The 27,359-nt window shown below is 38.7% G+C and overlaps 1 protein-coding gene across 1 annotated transcript in view; it reads right to left on the bottom strand.

Moving 5' to 3' along the window:
* LOC143162005 (glypican-5-like) overlaps positions 1-27,359 on the bottom strand; it is a 402,288-nt gene that overhangs the window by 286,480 nt on the left and 88,449 nt on the right. Inside the window, exon 3 of the mRNA XM_076341599.1 lies at positions 23,562-24,256. Within this exon, the coding sequence (XP_076197714.1) occupies positions 23,562-24,256 (695 nt within the window). The remainder of the gene's footprint in view (positions 1-23,561; positions 24,257-27,359) is intronic.

Genomic DNA, 27,359 nt, shown 5'->3' with positions numbered 1-27,359 from the left:
TATCAGGATATATTTACTAAATAAATTCTAAATAATATCAAGGTTGTCAGGAATCTGACCTTGGAACTGAGAGATTGCAAATTTTATTAAAGTAGTGAGCAAGCCAGTTTCCAGTAAGAAAATGTGCAAGAGCACAATAGCAACCATTTCAACGTGTTCTATTATGAACATTTTATGTTGTTCTTGATGAAAAAAAGATTAAAAATTGCAGAAAATGAACATGATTAGTTCTGCTTTTTAAATGTAAGAGGGACTTGTTTTCTCGTAAGATATCTTCTCATGCAAAATAGTTCAATCGCCTCTTCTCAAGTATACGGACATAACATCTATTTTGCAAAATAGAATTTAGAAAAGTCACAAACTTCAAACTAATCAGTTACACACAAAAACATGTATGTCTGATGTCACATCATCAAAATATCCCAGTAAACACGTTCACCATGGATCCTACCATTGGAGTTTACCAGACCTTGCTCTTGATTCATTATTTGGAGCAGAACTGGGACGTAATTTAAGTTTAATAGTTGCAAATAATATTACATCAATTTCCAATTTACTGCTTAAATACGATACATACACTTTGGGCATATCATCATGGCCACACATAAGACCTACCGCTTTCTTTAGAAGATGTGTTTGAAACAGATCAAAACTATAGATTTAAAAAATAGTAATTTTAAACAATTTTTTTTACATCTCAACTTTGTAGTAAACTATATGAATATGGTCTTGCATAACTATGTTCAGTATGTTTAGAGAGCTTCTGTATTTACACTGGACTATCAAACAAGTTACTGTAACAATTTGTATTTGGATATCCCAGTCCATAATTTTGAATGTGGACTGCACTGTAACAAAATGTTTTGTGTCAGAAAAATGCAAACTGCACACTCACAACAAGTAAATGAGATGGATATATAAAAATGTGCTAGATACTATAACTTGGAAGCTGAAGAAACTTTCAGTCTCTCAAAAAGCATGGCAATAAAAAGGAATAAAAGTATATTTTGCTATGCAAATCTCAGTATTTTTTTTTTCCTCTAAAGAGTATTAGTTCCCTAAGTAATTCACAATTAATAGACCTGTTCTTGACAGAAAATGCATATCTTATTTAAAAGGATGAAAAGTTTGTTACTTTTACTCAAGAAGATTTAAGAGCTTCCAAAAACTGTAAGTGGCATAAGCACTTCTTCAGAGAGGTAGTTCTCCTCAGAGGTATAATCTTACCATTTTCAACAGGGGCCTGTTAAAAGAATTTATTTGTGAAAGGATAATCTTCTGCAGTTTGAACTTTCTCACCAAGCTCCCTTCTCATTACTATGCAGTGTGGGAGGTAAGCCTGCTTGCAATGCTAACCATGTCTATCGAATCAGAACTAACCTTTTGTTCCAGTTACTTTCTTTGCAACTTTTTGCCATCAGTAGCCACCTCAAAAAAATATACTTTTGTACTTTTGAAGCCTTGGTGTCTTTTAGATAATTCACTTCCAAGCTGGTTCAAAATAGGAAAGTTTCATCATTTTATGGAAAGCCATTCAGGACTTTTTGCAGAAGACAGAAATACATGGCCTTAACTGTGTCACCTCTACTTTGTGAATGCTAGCCATACAGCAATGTAAAAATAAAAGGAATGTCATCTAAGATACTGTAACACTAAATTATACTAAGGTTCAAAACTGCAGACCAAAATACTGATTTCCACTACTTATAAATACCAACAGAATAGCATGATTCAGACAGTAAATCAGTTTCAGGAAGAAAAAAAAGAACATAGTAACAATGAGCACTAGTGATACATGTAAACACACTAAGGAGATCAAAGAAAGATTGATGACTACAGTACTTGTTGCACTTTATGAAAAAGAAATATTTCTTGGGGAATAAGTATCTATAACTTATGCCACACAAAAAAATCAGGGTTTGTTCACTAAACTTTATAAATGCGTATAAAACCATAAAACACACATGCAAGTACCCTGCAATGCAAAATACAAATAACCCATGGTCTCTGAAGGAAAATCTTGAACCAAAAGAAAATAGAACTTGATATAAAATTAATCTTCAAGTGTGTGTATGGTTTCTCTCTTTTATTCAATGCTCTGTATTACATTTTCAAAGTATAAAAAAAAAAAACTTGGTAAAATCATGTACTGTAGGAGTAGCACTGGGGAATTTGGTAAAGAAAAAAAATCAGTCTCTTTGTTAGCCAAGCCACAAAGCATCTACAGAGCCTAATTCATCATGAAAATGCCAGGATGCCTGACAGCTGATTGGCAGATCAGCCCTCTACTTGCTCCCTCTCCCCTCATAGAGGAGCCCCTTTGATATGACATGTCTGTTCCTCCTGGATAGAACAACTCATGTGCAGAGTGGTTATACGCAAGAGCTTAGCTCAGGAAGAAGAGGACAGATTGAGCACAAAAGCCTTCACAGGACGGCTGGGAATTTGCTGGGTGGAGGAAACTTCTCGTCTGGTGTAAGGAAGCTTTTCCACACATTTTCCTTCCCCCCCCCGGCAGGGAGATTGCTCTGCTCTCCAGGCCTGCTGCCCCCGTGCAAAGCACCAGGCTTTGGCAGCACAACCTGGCATGCGGCCACAGGGGTCTGCTGTCCCAGAAACCTCCATGCTGCCATCTGGGACCCGGGTGCTGCCATCACACCTGGGCCCTGGAGGAGCAAGCCCTGGCTGTGGCACAACTGCAAGAGCAACCCAAGTCCTCCTCCACATGTAGTGTCAAGGATTATGGGTTTAGCCTTTCTAGGTGTCAGCCAATCCGCTACTTGCTTTAAAATTAAGCCTGTGCTTAAGTGCTTTATGGGACTGGGGCTAGAATACTCAGTTTCTTGCAGAATTGAGCCCTATGTTTTTATATCCATAATGTTAGCTCAGCCTTTCTGCCAAGCAAACCTCTTGTCCCTTAGTTTTGTTTATTTTTCAGGATTGAGCTCAGTGAGGGGTGGGGGTTAACCTCAAGTACAGTGGCCTGATTGCCATGTATGTTGAAGGTATAGAAGGTATAGAAGCTTCTTTTCAGCTTCTACTGAAAAGAAGCTATAAAGTATGCTCACTTTATTGGTCCTTAACTCTGCAAGGGACAAGCAAAGTAGCACCAGGATAAGTAAAAGTGGGGTTCTCCCATTCAATCTGTGAAAGAACTGACTATATGTAGATGGAAAAGTAAATGAAAATAATACCAATTACAAGTAATGTGGCATTGGATAGTTTATGCTTTCAATATATAAATTTTCTCTGTATATTTTAAAAATCTAAAACTCTATAAGACAAAAGAAAAAGTAAAACAAGGGAGTACTTGGAAAAATACTTCAGAAGCAAAGGCCTAAACAAAACCACCTTCCAAATCACTCAAAAAACAGAGATTATTTTTCTAATCATTACCAATGTGTTGGTGAGAAATGACTCTAAAATGACTGGTCTTTGGCAGCAAACCAGTGAGGCACAGACTTTCTTGTTCTCTCCCTAACCTTTCATAAAACATTTTACAAATAGACAATGTACACAGGAAAAACTGGAACCACTCAGACCTTACAATGACAAGCTAATATTTATAGTCTTAGTCTCCCATTAGTGCACAACATAAACCAGTCACTACAAAAAAAAAAAAAACACACAAAAGCAAAATAAAACTTCTCTTTTTGGCTATTTGGCTGGTTTTGTTACTTGGATCACAATTTTTTATCATCCCATCCCAGGCATCTCATGGGAGGAACGACTGTGATCTTAAAGGATTTTGACACTAGTATTCCCTCACATCTCACTAGATATTTATCCTCTCAAGACTATCTTTCTACACAATTCTGTATTCGCTGTCACTGTAAAACTATTGTTTTACTACACTGCTTAGCCTTAATTCTCTCTGCCGAAGTTTGACCATTCATAGTGAATGAGAGAAAAAATTAGAAACAAAGAGGATAGTCTTGTGACTCTGGCAGACAAATATTACCCTAGCTTATACAGCTGCACCTAGGTCCTTGTGAATGATACACCTGCAGGGTTTCTGATATGAGATTTGGTACCTGATTCACAGAGTATTTGGTATTTCCATTTTTCATCTGCCTTTTGAAGGCTTTTGGTGTCATCCAGGCTGCCAGGTAAAGCAGTCCTGAGTCCAGGTAAAACATTTGGTTGCAATTTTGACATCAGTATGTGGACATAGATGTTCTCCATGCTGGGGAATCAAAACTGTCCTAGACTAGAGCTATAATAATACCAAAGTTTGAGTACTACTAGAATTGATGGAAAGGGAAAATTTATCCACTGCCTCCTGGCGGGGGGGGAAGCGTGACCTTGGTCTCCTCCTGAAGCAAAATGTTGGACATATTATTAGCATATTACCAAGAGGCTGGGGGTTATGAGACTCAGATGAAGATGATGTTGTGGAGTACTGATCTTATAAAGGGACTGTTTGTGATTCCTTAAATAGCTCTTCCGCAGTAATCAGTACTGGAAAGTCAGGTGGAGGGCTTTTACCTCTTGACAACATGAGCTGGCTCTTAATCTCTGGCTCCAATATGCACATCACAGTGGTGCTATCTCCCAATGCTCAAATGCGGAAGGGGGAAAAAAGATCCAGCATACTATCTCTGCTGATAATGAATTCAAGGGGAACATAATCTCTGAATCTTGAGATTGCCAGGTGAGCTCCCCAATCAAATATAAAGGAAGATACAATTATATCTGGCTGAAAATTCTGTATAACTCTCAGTAAAAATCTGTACATCTTAGGCCAACAACCAGATATCTGCAACTGAATCTACCGGAAAGTATACACAGGAAACAAATAAAAGAAGTTAAGTTATTGAAGAGTCCTACTATGTATCAGACTAGAAACTATAAATGATCTAACACCGGCACACAGCAAGTGTCTCCTGCTTCAGAAACACCATTTTTCTGTAGTTTCAAAAGACTGGAGGAGCTCTTAGTCTTTAATAGACTTTAATAGCTCTTATTCCACATAACTAAGGATGCAATGAAACCTACAGATAAAGCAAGGAAAATCAATAACAATCATTCTACTTGAAGAGTTTGCAATTTTAAGGTGTTTCTGGTAAAATCAGAAAAATCAACTCATTATTTTTCTCATAAAATTACTACAAGAAAAATTAGAGAAAAGTCAAGGTGGCACCTGTCCAATATTTGATGGCTTAACTTCTGACTTCCCAAGAAGTATCCAGTAATAGTTCATAACTATGCAACTTCACAGTAGCATACTCCACCACCTATTTCTGACTAATGCTATTATCTTTTAGAACCAACTTCATTGTAGATCTAGGATAAGCATTTAGAAAAGCAGACTGAAAGTGGGAAGTAGTCCCAGGGGAACAAAAATACCAAACTCCTCTCACCAATGACACAAACACTTTCTTCTCTTGTATTTTTCCAGAGTAGTTTTCCAGTTCTTCAACAGCAGAATGCACAGGTTTATCTCCTTCACCACCGCCTCCTCAGACTTCCCCTGTCATACCACCATGATTCCAAAGATCAGTCTCATTCTCTCAGGCTTCAGACAAAAACTTTCATACCTTTCAGTTAAAGACACATTTATTTAAAGACTGAATCTTTCACTTTTTTCTAAGAAGCTGAAATTTGACAATAACAGATCCCCAACTCTTCTTTTCTTGCTCAGCCTAGCACTTTCACTGAGTACTTTTGGCTTCTGCTTTGGTTCTGGCATCTTCAGTATTGAGTCTGTTCTAAACCAAATTACAATTACACTATAGTATTAAGCAGTTAATAAATAAATGCAGTTCCCAAAAATTCAGGGAAGCACCACAGAGTTGATAAGCTAGAGGGAAGAATGAAAAGTACTATTTAGAGATGAAGTCAACTACCAGACCAGAAGTGTGAAAGGAAAGGGTTGTAACTATGTAAGTACAGTTTATATAAATGCAAAAACTAGAGTGATGTTACTGGCTCTGTCCTTTATTTTAAGTCAGATTGTCAAAGTTAGTTAGATGGACTGGAAGAGGTGGCCATAACAAGAGCAGACAGAACTACAAAAGAAATTAACCGTTTCCTGGTTATCTGGCACCAGCTCTCCGTAAGTACTATTCTAGTCCATTAGATAAGTAACATAAAACAAATAAAAATATAGCTGATTCTTCCACTAGACTAGATAGCCTCTTGGGATCTCTTCCAGCTCCAGCATCATGTGATTCCACTCAATACATTCTGTACTAGCTGTGGAAAACATCCAGCTTTTAACCCATCATAAACTGTATGAGGGCAAAGCATCTGAGAAGTAGAGAGCAAAAAAAAAAGTCTATCACTTTTTTTGTACTGAAAAAATAGGTCTGCCATTTTCAGTCCTGCTGGTCAATCACAGATCCCACTGAAGACACTGAATTGGAGCATATTTTATATACAGATATTGACTTAGAAGCTCAAATGTGACAACCTCCTCTAAGTCTGTTGCCAGTTTTCTAGGCACTGAAACTTTTGACAATACTAACCTACTAAGACAACTACGAGCAGAAAGCAGCTTGCTTCCATTTCTGCAAAAGGCTGCAAGGGACAAAATTCAGATTGGGACATATGTTTATTTCTGAATATAAGTGAGTTAGGTTTGGCATATACATCCAAACATTTAGCTGACATTGACACTGTGATTTGTGACACACAAGAGTCATTTCTACAATGGATCAGCAGGGCTGCGAAGCCAGCAGATTCTTTCCCAGGCAAACCTGACTGTATATGTTATTTCTTCATGCTTAATCCAGGCACTTGCAATCTGGCTATAATAGTTCAAGGGGCTGAAAGCACATGAAGATGTGCATAGACCAAACCCTCAGCTGGCATGAATTGGCATTGCAGTGCTTAAGCTCAGAAGACGTACTCACTAGGATCTGGCCCACAGCAGGTACACGCTCTTCAAGCATTTCACAGTGCTGTCATGAATTTCTGTACTAAAAGATTAAAGTTTCAAAGATGAACAGACAGAGACTTAGGCTTAACCTGCTCTGAAAAACTTAGCTGCTGACTTCCCTCTTGTTTTTAATACAACTTCTTTGGAGTCTGATGTCAAAAAAAGCATAATTATACTGGAGAGGAGTGATGAAAAATTTTCATGGGATCATATGCAGTGGGGAGGAATATGAAAAGGCTTTTAAAAGTGTACCACATTTCTTATGAGTTGGAAATCCCAGGTCGCTAAATGTAGTCTCAAAATGAAATCATGGACTGATTATATATGTTCATAGTTAACTAGGATGAACAAACCATTCTGTTTTACTTTCAGATCACGATAAATGTCAGTTCAAATAATCATCATGAAGAATTAAGCTCATACTGAAATTCGGTGTCTGTCAATGGAGCAGCTTCCTGACCTGATCCTGCAAGAAGCTGACTCTTCTTAATTCCATCAAGGATGAAGCCTCAGAACTGAGGGCATATCCTGGGCAAGCTTAGACAACAGGAGAAGTACAGATTATATATACTTAATTATTAAAGCTTATAGAGTAATGCATCACATACCTTGCAAAAAAATGCAAAGTGCTTTTTTGTAAAATACTCTGAACCAATTAAAGGGAGAAGAGACAGGGCAGGGCAGAGCCAAGTGGGGCAAGAGAAACTGAACAAAAGCCTGAAAGATCTGCTGCCACCATGGGTGTGAAAGGGTGTGTGCTGTCATTCACACACTCTAGTCCTTCCCTAGCTATCAGCAGCAGATAACTGCACACCTAAGAAGGTTAGGCTAACTGCTCAGGAGAACTCACAGCCAGAGTAGTCTGAGTCTCCTCTAGCATAGGCAAAATATGGCTAAAACTAGCTTGAAATGGTAGAATTATCCAAACAGGGCAGTCTAGGGGGAAGGGAGACAATACTGATGTTGATAAATCCCCACCACCGCCCCAAACTAACAAAAAAAGGAGGCGAGTAACAGGAATATAATCACTGAAACAAGACTTCTCCAGAGGAGTCTGTCCACCCTGACAGTTAGCTGACGTGACACCCTTCCCCACAGGGTGTCATGGGAAACCCATCATGTGGAATGTCTTCAGCCTTACCGGAAAAACCATAGCACTACAGCCACACAGCACTAAGGGAAACCACAGATTGAAGTGCAACCACAGCAAAAGAAAAACAGAATATTGCTCTGCTTTGGTAAACTCACATGGCCATGTACAGCACCATGTAGACTTACACGTTTTCATCCAGATGCAGCACAGCTGTGTTTATATGACACTATTCAAGTTGCTAAGCCTGGATAAGAAGACCCTGTAAACATGGCCACACTGCTTCTGGACCTGACTCATGACACCCCCATTGTATTAAATCCATTTTTCTCAGAATAACCCATGGGAAACCAGCTTGTATTGCTTAGTGGCTTGTAAGACCAGCCAGCCCATGCCATCTGTTGATACCTGCCTATAGTCAGTAACAAATTACCATCATTTATTCTGTCTAAAAGCATATTCCAGTTCTTTGATTCTTCAAATAAGGTCGTCCCCCCCCATAATTGTTTTTCTAGCTCTTTTCCATATCTTTTGTCTCAATTTCTTACATACCTTTCTCATTGCTTTGCCTCCCTTTGACTTCATGTTCTTCTAAATCTCCTCCTATTTGGTTAGCTCTTTTCCCCCTTCTTTTTTTTCCTTCTTTCAGTGCAAATTAAACTCTCTCAAACCACTACTTGTCCCATTCTAACTGTGATAAGTTTGTCTTATAAAAAAATGCAATTGGATCCATGGGATGTTTTCCCCTTACAAGCAGGCCTCTCATTTCATTTTCCTTTGAAGATTTCTTTACAGTTGTTACTTTAATTGGGAATAGTGTAATATTTTTCTCCATTGCCTCAAATCACTATTTCAGTTCTTTGTACCCCTTTTCCCCTTCTGCCAATGCCCATCAATTTGGAAATATAAATGATGAATTCCTGTCACAAATCAGGGCTTTGCTCAGACACAACTTACTATTTTGAAAGCCTACCTTGTTTAACTGCTTGCTTGAATCTTCCATTCCCTAAAAAATTTGGTCCTCAAGTCTAAGCTATTTCTCCTCCTCTGTTCACGTCCGTATCGGCTGCCTGTGCCCAGCTGGTGGCAGCAGGGCCGCAGGGTCTCTATGAGGAGGGGCCAGGGCTGCCCCATGCCGGGGACAGCCGGTTCCAACCGACCAACCGCAGGGCACGGCTGGGGCAATCAAAGGAGCCGGCAGCACCCCTGTGGGGGGGTAGAGGAGTCAGGAATGAAGGAGTGAAGCTGGGCCTGGGGAAAGGGGCGGGAAGAAGGCCTTTTAGTTTTTGTCTGTTTCTCACCATCCAACTCTATTTTGACTAGCAATAACTTAGTTTTCCCCAAGTCAGTTTTGCCTGTGACAGTAATTGATACAGGATCTCCCTGTCTTTATCTCAACCCATGAGTTTTTCCACCTTATTTTCTCCCCCATCCTGTTGAGGAGGGGGATGGAGAGCACCTCAGGGGGCATACAGCAGCCAGCCAGGGTCAACTCACCACAAATAACCTTCTCTGATTTGCTTCACTGTCACTTGTTTGGAAACTTTTGCTCACAATTCTGCTGTTAGCAGCTAGGTCCCAACCTTCAGTACAGAAAAAAAATCAGTAGATAAAAATCCATCAAGCTGTTCAAGTTCCTGATCTAGTGTCATATAAAAGTGTGACAGCAAGGGTTCATACAGAAGTACAAAAAGATTATTTCCTTTTGCCTCTACAGAAGGAAGCAGTGTCACATTTGCTTATTAGAAAAAAAGAAAAAGCCACATGTAATTAAAATGATATAGCAAACATATTCAGAATAAAATGAGAACCAAGGGTAAACTCCATATATTGAAGTAACAGCAGTGATTCAAAACAAACCTTCTTATTCAGTGAAGTTTTTAACAAAAAGTAGTTACTAAATCAGAAAGAAAACCAAAGACAGAAAGCATAGATGTCTCCCTGAAAAGAACCAATGGACCTTCCAAACAAATATGTGCACATCTTTGAATACTTCTACTGTGGCATCATGTGAGCAAACAAGTATCCTTCCATAAGGACACAACAATAGATGGAAATACTCCAATTTCCTCTTCACTATCCAGATAGACTTCTGCTCCTCCTTCTGTACATATTTCCTATTGCCTCCTGCCAGTCCAAGACACAAGGGCCCTGTGCTCATCTTTCAAATTGCAGTCCTGACTCCACTCTGACTATACAGAACAAAGCAGAGTCTTGAATACTTGATAAGTACATTTTAAGAATTATTATATGTTATTCTCCTTCCCTTATCCTCCACTCCTTATTAATATTTCCAGTAGTAAATGCCCTCTAAGGAACTCGGCAACTAGGCCCACCTATGGGAAAATGAGGATTCACATGTTGTGATGGCTCACAAGCACATGAGCTATAAGTCTGCTGTAAGAGCAACACAAAATTTGATTAGAGAGGATTAAAACTATTTGGTCTCCCAGAAAACGACTACAGGGGATGGTGTAGAACAGAGCATGTTTGCAAAGAAATAGAGATTGGAGCCACCAATATCTGCTTCAGGTAAGGAGCACAGAGGTTCTTACCATTGTAAAAAATAAGCTTTGGAAGTTGTCCCAGTGACTGCTAGTAGCTCAGATGAAATACACAACTGTCAAAATGCTCAGGCCCCATCCTGGCTTGAAAAATCAGATATTTTATGGTATCTCCAGTTAGTGACGTAGATAAGCCAACACTTGAGGTAGCTACGCCATTGCTTGAAGTCATGGACAACAAAATTTGTGCATCCATCTTTCTATGCAAATACCAAATTTTGCTCTGAGCAGAGTCCCCTTAAGAGGAAAGAGATTGCTCAGGGGAAGATGCCTACTTGCTCTGTTTGGTCCTACAGCAGCAGGAAGCATTTGGCTGCTGCATATGAGGGGTGCAGCCTTAAAAAGCCCACATCTTTCTCCCTAGGACTGGAGTATCTAAATGAAAAAGGAAGGTCTTCTACTCTAAATGCAGGTACAACAAGTTCAATAACTAGGATTTATCGTTCCATTTCTCCTTAGATAGACTGTGTCAACTTCTCTGATTGATATAGACATAGGAAGACTAGAGAAAGTCTGTGAAGTAAAGATTTTGTGTAGATGGACTAGAAGAATACAATTGCCTTTAAAATAAGTAAAGCTTCATTATAATTAACAAAAGTCTAGAGAACCACAATAAAATCACCAGGGACTTTCATCTCATCTACTATAGAATAAGGGAACACACACCATGAGTCACCGGGATCTTGTTTCCAAGCTGTGCTCTAGGTGTCTTCACACGAGCTGGCTATTTTAGCCCTGATCCAGTCCAGCCCCATGTGCTGATGCTGCTGGCTGCCTGATGCCTTCCTAGCACAGCTGGCATTTTTACTGTAAGACCAAATGCTGGTAATGACAATTTTATCTCAATTATTCCAGCTAATGTTAACCTAACTAAATAAATCTTGGGAAGAAGATGCAAACAGGAGAGGAAAGGAAAAGTTTGTACTCAGTTGGATGAAATATGCCATTTTTCCCAGTGTACAAGACTAAGAGTTCTTCACAAGAGGCAGCCTCTTTTATGGCAGAAGGTGACAACTTGCTTTTCAGTCTAATCTCATTTGCCCATCTACTGTCAGCAGAATGAAGCCTTGCACTCAGATTGCAAAACTGAACCTCTTTTACCCAGGTTCCTCGTTCTTTAAGTACCTTCAATGAAGCTGTAACAGCTGAGGATCTCCTCATTCTCCATCTTCCCCTTGTACTCCAAAAGCCAGAATTTTTCAGGCTTCCTCCAAAGCTAATGCCACTGTGTCTCCCAGACTATTTAAACACTTTGTGTTCATGGCTTTTTCTTAAAAACTGAACTATGGCACATTATAAAGCAACCAGCTCTTATATTATAAAACATTTGACAGCTAAGGACACATTTTTATGTTCTTTCACACGCTGAATTCACAGTCTAAGCTATTCGGTAGAAAAAAAAAATACTCAAAGTAAGGAAAGATGGAAGAATTAACACACATCTTTAGCTGGAGATTGAAAAGACAAGTCCCCAGGCTGCTTGTAAAAGAACCCTGCAGCACTAAGCTTACGTGGCATTTCAACAGCTAAAAGATGAGCAGGGACATAAAGCGAAATACCTGCAAGTTAACAGACTAGCACCCAAATGCCTTGTTGATAAAAATAGGACTAGAAGTTATTTATAGAAAAATCACTTTTAAAAAACAAATGCTGTAAGTTTCTTTATAGTTCAGTTTTTGTATTCAAAGAAAGGTACCATTGTTAAATACTCACTTTGGATGGGGGGTGTGGGGTGTGTCCAAAATCTAAACTATGCTAAATGCAAAAATCAGTGAAAAGCTTTCATAACTAATCTTTAAAAAATGAAATAAATTTGGGAACATTTACTGTTTAAATTGGCAAATCCTCTACTGGCAACCAAACAGTTAAAGAAAAAAAGGAAAAAAACCCTTAAAAGACTCAAGAGAATTAGCTGTTGCTAAAACAATTTTATGGTCCTTTCCACTTCACTGGAGGTAGTTTGTATGGCTGACTGGAATCTATTCAATGCTGTCAAACATCTAACACTCCCATAGCGAGACGCCTTACAATGAATAACAAGCAGTCTAGCTGCCAATATGCTAGAGCTGCATTTTTTACCAGGGACTGGACCCCAACCCAGCAACACTCTAACTTCATTGTTTGACGCCTTGTTAATTTATAAGACCAAATATTAACCACAACAAACAGAAGTGCCAAAATTCCACCGCATACACCGCAGCTACAAAATCCATCATATTTAATAAACCGCAATACAGAAAGTCAGGTTCATAAAAAACCTGCACATCTAATTTCTCTTTTGTAGTTTAAATTGATTTTGTAATAGAAAATAACACTCAATTTCAGTAGATGACTTATACAATTCTAGGGAGGCTTACAATAGGTGCACAGAATAGAATAAAAAAGAAGGAAGTAGAAACAATGAATAAAGTGTACACATCTCTTGTTGAAACACTAAGCACATCATCTGTCATCTTGAGTATCATCATTTCCATAAATGTTTTCCCAACCATTGATTGCCTTGCTCAGTATTGTGCTTCAAGCAGAATCCTGGACTCTTACCATATTTACGTCCTTCATCTTTCAACTGTAATAATGGTGAAAGCGCTCACACCAGAATCACATTCCAAATAAGAAAGAGAGTGCTCAGTGACAACACTGTCTCTCTGAAATGACGCCTGTGCTATCTTAGCAGGTTTATGATTATGGCTTTGATAGGACTTCTATTCTGTAGCTCATATCCTGCCATCAGACCCACATGGGCACACTCTTCTCTTCATATAGCATCGAGTTAAAGTCAAACAGGACACAGACGTTATGACTTAGGGTATACTCTTTAACATTTTCACGTTCGGGGTGAAAATGAGCTGCATTCTGACTATATATTTTACACAGGTTACGACTTTGAGTTTTACTCTTCATTATTATTTTAATAAAACTACACTTGGCTGTAGAGTTCCCAGGAACTAATTCTCTAGGAACCAAAAGGTGCTGAAAAATTTCAGAGCCCTATTTTGGCAAACAAAATGAAGCAAAGCAGCTGTTTTGAGAAAAAAATGGTTGTATCATGCAGATACATAGCCCTCTGAGAAAAACTAAATTCAAATCAATAGTAGAACTTAGCAGCACATTCTTACTAAATAAAAATAGATGCCTACATGAACTAGCCTTTTAGAACCGAGTTGGTTATCCACACCCTAAAAAAGATGCAGCTTCATTTGAAGGAGTGAAGAAAAGCCGTGGGCTGTGTATGTTAGTGTGCACACATGTGCTTGCGTATGCTTGTGTTAGTCTTTATAGCACTTAACATCACAGAGGGGCAGGCTTAACGCTCCTCCAGTGGCCAAGGACACTTGCTTCAACAACCATGTACTTTTAAGCAGGTATTTAGAATTAATATCAATGGTGTAACATTGTTTTTGTTAAACTTAAAGAAAACAACAATGAAGTAATAAAATGTAATTTTCCAAAATCTATTGCCTCTTTTAATTATTTTCCCCAAATGAAGATGGTAGCCATAATGCAAAGTGAATAATAAGTAATGAATTTTTTACTACACTGTTTAGGCCTCTTGCTCTGAAAGCAGGTTACTATTTCTTGGCATTATATTTAACCTGCTATCCTTACTCTCGTATGTTTGGATAACTTTCTGGCCGTACACCATACATTAGCATATGCCTGTGCAACTTAGAAGAAACACCAGAATCGTGCAGAATTTCATCTGTTTTGAACCAAAACGCATGCAAAATCTCCTGAAAACACTCACCTATATACTAGCTTAACAGTATTTCTAGGACCACAAACACACAAATACCTGATATATTTTCCACAAACACTTTGGCAATAAGACTAGGCCAAACAAGTGTATCTTGATTGTAAACAGAAAAAAAAACTGGTGCCATGATCCCTCTCAAAGACAGAAGTCTTTGTCAGAAGGCAGCAGCTCCAAATCACTATCATTCCCAAAACCTTAATCACAGTAATTAACCACAAATGGTTAATCACAATGAGAGCTGGTCTCAGATCAAAAGCTGGTAAAAAGCCACATCCATCAATTCCATTGATATGAATATTTAGCATAAAACTTTCAGGTTACATGTTTACACAAAATACAAGATTTAGGGAATGGAAAGTTGAACTTGAATACTGCTCCACCAGGCAGAAAAGAGCTTTTTATCTTACTACAGATTAATGACTTGTTAATAGTGTGGTTAAGCACTATCAGCAAGTCAGCAGTCAGTTGGGAGGTAAGATGTGACTTGCGATGGAATGCCTTTGGGTATGAAGAGACACATACATCCAAATGAATGATCACTTCTGCAAAAGCAAACTTAAGGCTATACAATTTATGTAAAACCAAATTCTTAGCTACGTGTTTAGTCAAATAACATGACAGCTGGATAATACCCAGTAAACATCTCTCAGAACCAATTCAATTGTAATTATATGGTGTTTTTTATTCCTACTCTGATAATAATTTAGATTTTTTGAAATATGTATTTCATTTTAACCTACTTCATATTGACATAAATCCATCACTACAGATAAGATGATCCTTAACACCAGGAAATCAGGCTACTCTTTGGTATGAAACATCTGCGTGGAAGAGAACTGTCATTAACCAACACAGGCCAGAAAGCTCCTTGCAACCCCTTAAAAAGCTGTTCAAGACTACATGAGCTCTAATTCTCCAGAGGACTTTTGTAACAGATGGGAATGAGGCAAATGCATTAAACAATTTAGATGATTATTTCCAGAAATACTTCTACAGTACTCAAGTGTCAAAATGCTTTTAAATCAAGCAAATGGCACGTGGGCAAGACTTACAAAGCTGACTACAAGAATTAGATGCTTATGCTCCATGAAATTCAGTTGATTCCAGATATATAGTACCACTGCTCATTTTTTAAAATTCATTCATGACTGACCCTAAGATGAGAACAGTATCTTAATGAGTATATAGCCCAAGAAAAATAAAACAAAATTTTAATGCAAACATTTTTATATGTCTTATACCACTGTGAAAACCATTCTTTTACCTTTCTCACAGAAATGGGTCGTTACATTACAAGGTGTGCCTTCAGTGCAACCCACCAGGTTTCTAGAAGGTCTCCTCCTGTCCCTGGATTCACTAAGGATTTGAACTTGATGTACATTCAGGTAACTTTGGTTCATGAGACCAAAATATACAAGGTCATGCCTTCAACATAAGTGATTGTGTCTTTCAAGATCATATCTGCAAGATATGATAAATCCGACAGCTTGAATAGGGCAACCATTCTGGCTCCTTCAAGATCATTTAGAGATACCTCATAGTAGTCAGGCATTTTCTCCATTTTCTGTTTTCAGAGGAGGTTTCCTGGTAAGTGCTTAGAAAAAGCAAAGTATCATTTTAAATAAGATTTCTAGTGCAAATATTGCACAAACATAGCTTTCCCTGTACGTTTTCAGTTATTTTCAGCAATCTAACCACAAGGAATTGAATATACTACTTTAACTTGTGGTAAGTATGGTTCTTATATTTATTGACAGCTGGTGTTGATCATTTGAACTGGAAAACTTGCAGGAAGAAAGCACCTGAGTTCAGCTATGAGTGCTCTCCAAAGTCTCCAGGAGTGTTTTATGATACTGTTCAATGTCTTTAATCAAGTAGTTCATTACTGGCTGGCAGAAACTCTTTGTTGCTGTGAACTCACTCAGCACAAAGTTATTTTGTTCATAGTACTGCTATTTCCTTTTCAAATTTGTAAGGTTACTGTGCGTCAATCTCCTGCTGCCCTAAGTTTAGCAGTCTTTTCTCTAAGTTTTTATTTTCCTAAAGGTGACCGTTTTAACGGGTCTCAAGTCTTATTTATCAGAATTGTTTTTTCTTCTCATTCCTAATGATTTCAGACCACCTAAATTATTTTCTGTAAGCCTTCTGTACACTGCTGAATTTTTACCAGAAAATGTGGCAAGATTTTAATTTTTTTTTCCAAAGGCCACCCCCCCGTAAGTTCTGCCTCAAGCCCACCACAGCAATGCGGGCATTTCAGGATACACCAAGTATGTTCTTTCACAGGCAGATGCCCCTTTCCATCCTTAAATTGAACTTAGCAAATATTTATACAGTTTGCTTGTTCAGTACCAAAGGTATTATATGCTGCTGCTTAGCAGGGATTATTTGTTTCAGTTAAATGCAACGTTAAACAAATCTTTGCAAATTCCAGTTGACTAAGGATATGTGTGGAGCTGCATCCTATGTGCCTGTAAGGAACACTAAAAGTCTACCCTCAGATATCTCAAAAAATGAGGTGTTGTTGGAGTACAGTACTAAGAACTGAAAAACAAAATTCCTCATTTCTAGCTCTACCTCTATCACTGACTTTTTCTTGAATATTACTGAACAAATCACACGAGTTCCCTTCATTTGTTTTTCAAGATGACACCAGAATACAGCTATTTCATAAGAATACTGCAAGAACCGAATACTAGACATTCTTTCAGTGCTTCTATCTTCTTAGACTCCTTGTTGCCTCCCAGCTCTCTCCAACTCTACCAGCATTCCCCATCTTACCCACTTATAGGTTAAGCATGTCAGATAACTATATACCTATAGGCCTTCCCTAAATTCATCTGCAAAGCAACCACTTCCATTAGTGCTAAGTACCATATAGTGGTCAGCAAGAGCTATTTCAGAATCAAAACATTAATGATGATGTAATATAAACAATGAGAGAAATGCATTTAAAAATGGCTTCAGGGAAGCAAGTTTAGAAGACAGTGGAGAGTGATGGGTGTGCATTTTATGACTACCTGCTTTGCAACAGGAATAAAACTTTTAAAACCACTGATGGGAGGAGATTGATGGACCAGCCACTAAGAACCATCTACCTAAAAGTATTTTTCTTGATTTTTTTTTTAATTGCTCTAAGATCTCATTTGCTGTTAATTCTATGTAATTTGCCTCCCCGACTCCCAATTACATCCCTAATGGCAAATGATCACAGCAGAAGTGGTTGGACAGGCATGGAAAGTCTAACTCCTTTGTCTGTCTTTTCTTCATCATCGAGGACAACAGTCCCTGCTAAAAACTTTCACCTTCTCATGCCTTCCTTGCATTTCTTGAACTACACAAAATTTCTAACACCACTCAAATGATCTGCCAGAAATAGGCATCAGATAGTCTCTTTCATTACAACCTTAAACCAATCCCCTTTAAAACACAATCGGTATTTAGCGGATCTCTTCTCAATATTACCCATCCTTCTCCTTGATGTCTTCACAACTTGTGGAAAGACTGTCATCGACTTCTCTGGGATTTTGATCAGATTTTTTTCTCTCACAATCATTAATTCTGTTCTTCCTGACAGTCCTGAAATTCCTAGCATCGTGCATCTTAAACATCCCTCACTTCCTGTGTTTCTCCTGCCTCTACCTGCTCCTCTTCCCAAAGTTTATTCTTCTATCATTTTTTTATATCACTTTTATCATGTTAATTGGTAAGCTTGTCTCCAAGTTAATTGGCTCAAGGCACAGATCTTTCTGCTTTCTCCTAATGCCTAATCTCTGATCGTATCCAGGCTTTACAATACCCCTCTATCAAGCCCTTTATTAGCTTTTGCTTTTATTACTCCTATAATCAAGAAACACAATATCTTGGACTTTTGTCCTGCTAACAGTTGGCCATTCTAAAAATATTAGGTCTGTGGCTTTTTACATTCTCTTCATTTAATACATTTTCAGCCATCATAACATTAGTATGAAGATAAGTCCTTTATGCTTATGAACTTCACGCAGCAAAAACAACACAGAGGAATACATGCCTTCTCACATTCCAAATATTTCTGCTAACACACATCACTTTGCATTTTCCACCACGTGGGCAGGCAGGCAGGTTTCACAAGAAGCCACATGCAGAGTAGAAGTTGTAGCAATACCTGGGAAAAGTGTTTAAAAGAAGAACACGTAATTATGTTCAAATTCTGTTGAGCTGAAGTAGAAGTCAGACCATAAAATGTTTCTTCTTTGAAAATCTTGCCTCTGCCTTGCCCTTGACGAATGGAGCCCTAATACACAGCAACATTAGCAGTACAGAATTTTTCTATTCTAAAGAGGTATTTCCATGTGGCCTCACTGCCCTTTGAGTTAAGGCATAGAGAAAAGCACCAAATATCGGGGTTGGCAGCCCCACACACAGCTTGCTGCTGAAGTGTGACCCAAGGACTGCAACTGATACAGGCAGTCCCTGTACACAGCACTGCACACATTTGCAGAACAAATAACAAATCACCATTGCCAGAAGCCCAGAGGGGACTCAGGATCACAGAGCTTACCAATGTGGGCAAATGCATCTTATACACTTAGATAATCTAGTAAATGAAAGAATCATCCTTTTGCTATTAGACCTCAGAACATTCCTCTGACACAGTGTCCTCGTTTCGGCTGCGGTAGAGTTCATTTTCTTCCTAGTAGCTGGTACAGTGCTGTGTTTTGGATTTAGGATGAGAATAATGTTGATAACACACCGATGTTTTAGTTGTTGCTAAGCAGTGCTCACACTGGTCAAGGACTTTTCAGCTTCCCATGCTCTACCGACTGGGAAGGCTGGAGGTGCACAAGAAGCTGGGAGGGGGCCCAGCCAGGACAGCTGACCCAAACTGGCCAAAGGGATATTCCATACCATGTGACGTCATGCCCAATATATAAACTGGGGAAAGCTGGCCGGGGGGGCCGCTGCTTGGGGACTGGCTGGGCATCGGTCAGCGGGTGGTGAGCAATTACATTGTGTGTCACTTGCTTTGTATATTCTATTATTATTATTATTATTATTATATTTCAATTATTAAACTGTTCTTATCTCAACCCATGAGTTTTCTCACTTTTACTCTTCTGATTCTCTCCCTGATCCTGCCGGGGGCGGGGAGAGTGAGCGAGTGGCTGTGTGGTGCTCAGTTGCCAGCTGAGGTTAAACCACGGCACACAGGGAAGTGGTATATTCTATCCCACAGACAGAGAAGAGGCGAACCTCTGTGCAACCATGAATTGCCAAAGCTAACAGGAAATCTGTACCTGAGCACTCTTAGGCTCCCACCTGTCCAGCAGGAAACCCATCCCACAGATCATTGGCGCCTTTCACATCCAGAGCAGGGAAAAGCAGTGCTACTCTGCAAGCAAGATGAACAAGCTCCAGTGAAGGGCAAAACTGCAGCACTGGGATATGTTCCATACCCATGGAGGTGCAGATTTGTAGTTAGTGGGGCTGGACAGATTCTAACCATTTCTGATCCAACAGAAATCTTCCCTACCTCATATGTTATTCTTTTTCCAATACCTGTCCCCATTCAAGACCCTTGGTCCACTGGAGGCGGGCTGCAAGCAAGCCCTCACTAGACCTGTGCAAGCAACTGGACCACCACCTTACTGGGACCTGACTCCAGGGAGTACTGGCACAGACAGTGTTTGTTACACTACCTGGTGATACACTTCCCCGAAGTGCCAGTGGCCAGCACGCATTTTAAAACTCCCTCTCCCCCTCCTTGCATTTTAGTTGAGGGTATTTTACTTCCACTTTGAATAAAAAATAAAAATAAAATAATCAGGAATGATGCACTAATACAGAGTTTAGAATACAGCAATACGGTAGACTGAATACTTGAAAAATTAGACCAGCTTTTAAACACAGACACAAAAAGAAAAAACAAAGATAAAAAGTCTTAAAAATGATAAGGATGGGTGAACAAACTTGGTCTCTGTAGCTGGCACCAAGAAGCAGCCAGGGCTCCTACCAATACGAAAGACAATTAGATTCCAGCAGACAAACCAGAAAGTAATGATTATGATTGCTGATGCTGCAGACCGTGGCTGGCCCGCATTAGGTTAAGTAAGCTGGATGCAAGCCAGTATCATTGAACAAATGGCATGGCACATTCCGGAGGAATCTGAAGAGAGATTACTAATATCTTAAAGGTGACCTTTCACACATGCTACCCCAGCAAATCAGGCAATTCTCTTGGCTATAATGGACAAGATCAGCAGAGGCCAGACTCCTGAAGTTATGCACTCTTCATACAAATAGGATTTTTTTAAAAAAAATTTAATAGTAAATGACTGCACCTCATTTGAGCAAAGTACCCTAAGTGCTTTATTGGTTTATTTCACCCCTTCCCCCTGTTTTAAAGAAAACAATCTAACTTTCCATTATTCATTATCATCCAGGCAGGCAGCAAGCTAAAAAAGAACTCTAATTTTTAGCCATATTGTCTATTAGAAAATGTAAAACGTTTCCTAAAAGGGCAGGTGCATTAATTAAGGCTGCCTCGGGATAAATGAAAACTACAAGGAGTACTCTGCTTTCCTGAATGAGCTTTCCATAGATTATTTATAATTGAATGAAACCAATTACAGCATTTATAATGGAAACTGTACAGAAGTTAAACATTTCCACTTCTGCAGAACCTGAAGACCATACTGCATGAACAGAAAAAGGTCTCTACATTTTTATGAAGGGAAAAGAGAAGGTATCTTCTAAAAATTTTCCCATAGGTAAAACAAATAGTAAATACACTGGATACAAAACCCGTCAATGAGGCCCAAAAGGGCCCTAGTGTAATTTAGAATCAGGTCCTGGGTTCTGAGAAGCCAGAAATCCTGAAGCTGTAGATTGAACTCCTTTCCATTTCTTCAGGGAAGAAAATACAGCTCCATAGCTGTATTAGGCTCAATTTTCTAAATAATAGTTATCTCCTCTGTAACTAATCAGTAAAGTTTTAAATCAGTATCAGACTAAATGCTTGCTCCAATAGTGGAACATGCTCTGTCTTCAAAATACAATCTTACCCTGCTGACAACTGAAAAAGCTAGAAGACTGAGGAGAACACACACTGGCATATAGTTTTTATTCTCAAACAGAAAACATCCTTTGCTATCCTACAGAGCAGTCCCTAAAACAACACACAATCTTTTTCTGTGCACAGAGATTTTGCTAGTGAGCAAAAACAAAGAGAACTTTGGGGGAAAAAGAATTAACGTAGTTTCAAACACAACAGTGCTTTCTGAATTCATTCTGAATGGAAGAAGGAAAATGTTTAAAGTTACTGCTAGGGAACCGAGAAAGACCTGAATAAAATGACTTGAATAACCATTAAAGAAAATCCTCCGCCTGAAAGACACTTCAGAGAGAATTCTACTTCCACATCAGCTAAAAGCAATACACTCGTTGACTTTATCTGTAATTATCTGATATTCACCTGGATTATGAATTTTACCCCACCGGTAAGCTAAGCAAGTGTGTATTAATTATGAGGCTGACAAATGCAATGCAGAATTATGTTTTAGCATTTTGTAACATGCTGCATATATTGCAGGAAATATCTGTCAGATCATTTTTGCTGCTAGTAGTCAGAAAGCTTAACTTTATTCCTAATTAATTCTGTGTAATCAGTAATGAAGCCATGTGATGATTTAAGAGGTACCTATCTATAGTCAGATAAAACTAATATATATAATAGTGTACTTTAATTTTCATTTCCCTTCTAGACTCACATAAAAATAACATCTGAGTGAAAATTAGAGCAGATGCAAGGAGATTGTTCATTATGTGTTTGTTGTAGGTTTAACACTGCTTTATGGGATACATTGTGACGCTACTAACTAGACATTAGCACAATAAGACCTACTGTTCTGCAATGCATGTAGGCTCCAATGCGTAATGTGCATTATCCAAGAACCTGGACAAATCTTTTCTTACTTTTTCATGTTTAGCCTTGGATGTCAGATAAACTAGCAGACACAAGTGTCATTGATGAAAAGTAAAGAACAACCTGAGGCAAGGTGAACTGAGATAACTACAATTATCAGGTGAAAATTTCATCAGATTTCTAGAATTGGTTGGGGTTTTTTTTATAATCTACATATTATACTGGCTGTAAGTCTCTGGCTCTGTCAGGTGTCCTAAATTGAAGGGAGCTGTGATATTAGGTATCATGAAAGGCTACAAACATACAGGCATTTTTCTCCTAGTAAAATACTTTTAGTTTAGAATACCCTCTGCCATAGCTTCTTTCTGTAGACTTTGAAGTATTTTTTTATCTTATGTAATGTGGTGACCAGAGTTCAGCACAGGAATTCAATTTTTAGATCCGTGCGTTTCCTTTTCATTTGTTCTCTGCAAGAATTCCTTTACTTTCAAGACAGGCAGATCTATCTGCATTTTTTAGATTAGTCTTTACCCTGCTTAAGGCCACACTGCTACATTTTTTTCCGTTGACAGTCGTGTTCAACTTCATACAGATGTAGTCAGCTGAATCATTAGTCATTTCAATAATTTCTGGTCTAATCTTCAACACCTTGAGAGAACACCTGCCAGTCATATTTTGCTATTATTTGAGACAGTTCTACCATCATAGTTCTTTCCTCCGTAACCTACCACATACAAAAATGGATCCACTTTAAGTGTATTTTTATCCTTTACTTACGTAAACACTGTCAAATAAGTTTGATTTTTTTCATATTCTTTTTCCAACTTTTGTATGACGGGTGTACTCATAGACCCGTACTACCTTCCTGATGTCTCAGTCAACACAAAAGTAAAGGGACTGTAAAATTATGAAACAGTTAACGTCTTTGCCTTTATTTAGAAACCCACTCTTTTAACCCTTTTTACTGATTCCTGTGCAATGTCCACACACACTACAAATACTCACACGCCACGGGAACACTGCTCCTAGAGTTACAGAAACAGATGTTTTAGAGTATAAAAATACATTGTTGATATCAAGTATAATATACCCCAATTTTTTGTTTAGAAAATTCTTCAGACAAGCCAGAGCTATCTGCTTTACAGGGTTGCTTCTTAAGGAACAAAATTCGCCCCCAACCCTTTCATTTCAAAGCAGACTCTACTGAACCCCATCATAATTATCCGTTATGTTTTCACGGACTATTAAACAAAGATCTAGTTGAAAACTAAGAACTGATGCAAAGACAACACCAACTTGTTTAAATGTTTATTCATCAAATAATGAAAGTGATAAATGAGAGTAGCGAATAATTAGGGAACACTTACTGTAGTGGAGAGCTGTGGTCCATTCAACTGTGCATGCAGGATGGCTTCATTGATGGAGTTCCGGATTCCCGTCAGCGCAATTTCCAGATCATGTGAGGCAGCCATTTCATTAGTCAGATATTCCAGCGTGGAGATATACTCCCTCCATTGTGCATCCAGTTCTGACACACTGGCCAAACAGCCCCTCATTACATTTAGACAATATCCGACACAGGGTCTGATTAGCGTCAGGCCCTGGCAATGCGGGCAGTACTGCATCTTCACTAGAGCTTTGCTACATTCCTTGGTGAGAGCTGCATGTTCAGTAGTATTTATCACTTCAATGCCCAGACTGAGGGCCTGGCTAAGCATCCTACTTGCCCAAAGAGATTTTGACAGCTCTGTAACCATGTTTTTAGAATAGCGTCCAAAAGGATTTATGTCTTGCCTTGTAAGCCGTAGACACTCCGTATAGTCCTCTGATAAATCTGTAATTCCTGGGTTTATTAGCCGACTGTACACCAGAGGAAAGAGACTGTCAAAGAACCGTAATACTGCACTTTCCACTGTAGTCTCTGCACCCAGAATGTAGAGAGAGATGTCTGTAAAAAGTTCTTTAACAGGCTCTGCTGCTTCTTTTGCCATAGGTCTGTAAGCTGTCTCAAACAGGGAACTTGTGCGGTTTTCAGCAAAGCGAAGCAAAGACTCAAAGGCCTCTAAAAAAGGGGCAGGGGAGAGAAAGAACTAGAGGTTAATAGCAAGCACCTGACATCTTAGTCACAGGACTAATATTGTCCTGAACAGGAACATCAATAGTTACATGAAATCTGCAATATGAATACACTAATCATTAATACAACTTTCACCAGTAATATGATTTAAAAGACACCTAAATATTACATGTGCATAATAAAGGCAACACGCAATACACAAATATTTTCTTAAAAAAAGATGAATGTGCTCTCAGTAGCTAGACCCTGACCCAAACTCTAGAGGTCAATGAAGGACTCCCACCAAGCACAGGCAGGGTCTAAGATGGCTTTTGGAACTGACACTGCATTTGGGCAGTTCAACTAGATACATTTCCAAAACACCCCTCTACATACAAGTGACATCAGTTTCCAGTACACAGGGAGGACTGCAATATTTTCAGTGTTCCTATAGAACTCCAGAGAAGAATACTTAAATAGGCAAAATTATTTATGTGATGCAAGTTCTGGAACTGTGAGACAGAGGAGTAACTGGTAACAGGAGCTGTCTGTAATACACCAATCACGCTATCACTGGTGCACTGGACCAAATAAATAATGATAACATATCCACATTTAATGAAAGGGTGAAAATTCATATTCAAAATTCTTGTAAAGCTATAAGACTTCACTGCATATTGATATTAAAGTCAGAGAATAACATCTCATCAGTGCACAGAAATGCTGATCCTCATTCATTAGCTGTACTTTTCAACTGTAACAGTTTGAAATGTTTTAATAACTTAATAGTTTATGAAAGCAGTATCTTGATAACATAATAACAGCTTAAAGTTGTATTAGCTTTTCATCCCAGGTGATCTATTGCTATGAAATCCTGCATCAAGAACGGAAAAAGCGTAAGGCATTCATGTCCTCCTACAATCAGTCTAGATTTCTAAAACACATACTTGTACGATTTGGAGAGCTGACATGCAGAGTAAATACATGCTAGAAGGAAGGACTAGACAAAGCTGACACACAAATAGCAGCTTTCAATAAGCTGCTGGACAGCAGCTCAATGAAAGCTTGTGAGATAACTGAATACAAACAGAAGTTGAAGCTTTTGTTTCACAGTGCTGTGAGTGGGTGGCTGAGAGGCACTTCTTGCAAAGTACAACTCAAGGAGGAAGGAAAGATGCTGTGTGAATAAATTCTCTCCCTGTTAACATCAGGTAGGTCTGGACACCAGCCAGTGGTTGGGCAGGACTTGACATCAAGCCCGCTATGAACCAAAACGAAATTATAAAGTCAGGAAAACAGTATCTCCTTTAACTATACCATTTTCAAGTGGCCTAAAAAAAAAAAATATTAAGGATTGCCATGGTTAACACATTTCACATTGCAGAAGGCAAATATTATACACTTAAAACACTGACTGGGGTGCTAGAATTCAGAGACGGGGCAAGGAAGGGATCAGTTCTCAAGATTAATTTTAATGACACAGAAAACACTAATCCACACCATTCCCACTGCTTTGTTTGGAAGCTCTACAACAAAAAGCCTCTGACATAAATCATTCGTGCACTCCTCTGGATGGCAAGTAGTTCCAGTCAAGGCAGGAGACCTATCACTTTATACCTCCTGAGGACTGCCCAGATAATGGGTTTTCGGTCTAATCCTACTCTACATTCATCTGAACATCACCATGCGATTCACTGCAATGTAACACAAACTGAAGTCGCTCAAAGATCAGCTCAGCAAAGAAGCGGATACAATACTGTAAGTCAAGATTACCATACACTGCAAAGTTTTGTAGAAAAGCCTGCTCGGTGCCTTCCTCTATTACATCTCCCTGGGCAACTAACTTGCTTGTTATGATAAGCGTTACAATCCCTTTACCACAAAGGGTGATTTAACTAGACAGATAATACAACATATCTCATTGTACATTAAATCATCAGTATTTTACACACACACACACACGCGTGCACTGTATCCTTCTGCCAGAGAATCACTTCAGCACTCCCACTGGTATTACAGCAACTAATACTCTGGAAGTGCTTATAAAATCCTGGAAATGAAGAATTCAGATACACTTCAGTTGAAAAAGAAGAAAGTTCATTCTCAGGCAGAGAAACACCTTGCCAAGTTTCAGACTGAAGCAGACTTTTACAGCTGAAAAAAATTCTGAAAATTGGATTTATAATGGAAATATTGACACAACCTAAACTGTAGTGCAGTTAGCTGTGTGCTACTGCACTATTAGAAGTTTTTTGTTTGCCACATCACCCCTATGTGTTTATTGTTATTTCTAGAGGAAACCTAAACACCATTTTTGTTTATCATACTAAAAAGGCAATGGAAATATTCAAAACATGAATAAAACAGTGTTTTAAGTTTCCTCCTTCAGGCACACTCTCTCTCTCTCATAAATATTCAACTCATTGTTAGGTTATGGGAGCAGAAACTGACTCCTACAATGCCAATAGTATTACGCTGTTGCTTTACCTTCCACACCCATAAAGGCTGAACTGCAGCCATCATCCTCCTTATCTGAAGACTAAATGAAATGCATTTATAAATGTGCAAGTATCCTTACTGTCCTGAGAAATAACTGCCCCAGTGAAAGATGAGAGCAAAACAGTCAATAACAATGTACATCCCAAGAAAACAGATTTCAGCAGCTTCCTGGGATACTAGGTTGTAGACTAGAAACCACATAGCATTTTATTTTCAAACCTCTTAACTGTGAAAATTCTGCATTATTCTGAGACAAGTATGAAATCAAAATATTTAAGTGTCATTTATTTTTCATTGTATAGGAGAAAAATTGTGATGGTATATATAGCTTCATTCCTCCTGCAAAAAGAGCCCTAACGTCAAAAATATGGTACAAAAAAATACTTCTGCTGATTGTAGATGTGCTGCGAACACCCATGAGGTATCATTTGCTTCCTTATCACCACTGGTCAGACAAAAAATGACTCATGCTTGCAGGCACTCTAGCAATGCTGTTTGAGAAGGAAATATATAGGTCTCTTTTCATTGTTAAGGCATTAAGAAGTGTTTGAGACAATCAAATTACTGGATCAGCTGGATGTTTAGACCTTTAATGAGAAATAATGGGGCT

This window comes from Aptenodytes patagonicus, chromosome 6 (assembly GCF_965638725.1).
Source record: "Aptenodytes patagonicus chromosome 6, bAptPat1.pri.cur, whole genome shotgun sequence".
Classification (NCBI taxonomy): Eukaryota; Metazoa; Chordata; class Aves; order Sphenisciformes; family Spheniscidae; genus Aptenodytes; species Aptenodytes patagonicus.
Note: the sequence above shows the minus strand (reverse complement) of the source record. Positions and strands in the feature narration are given on the sequence as shown.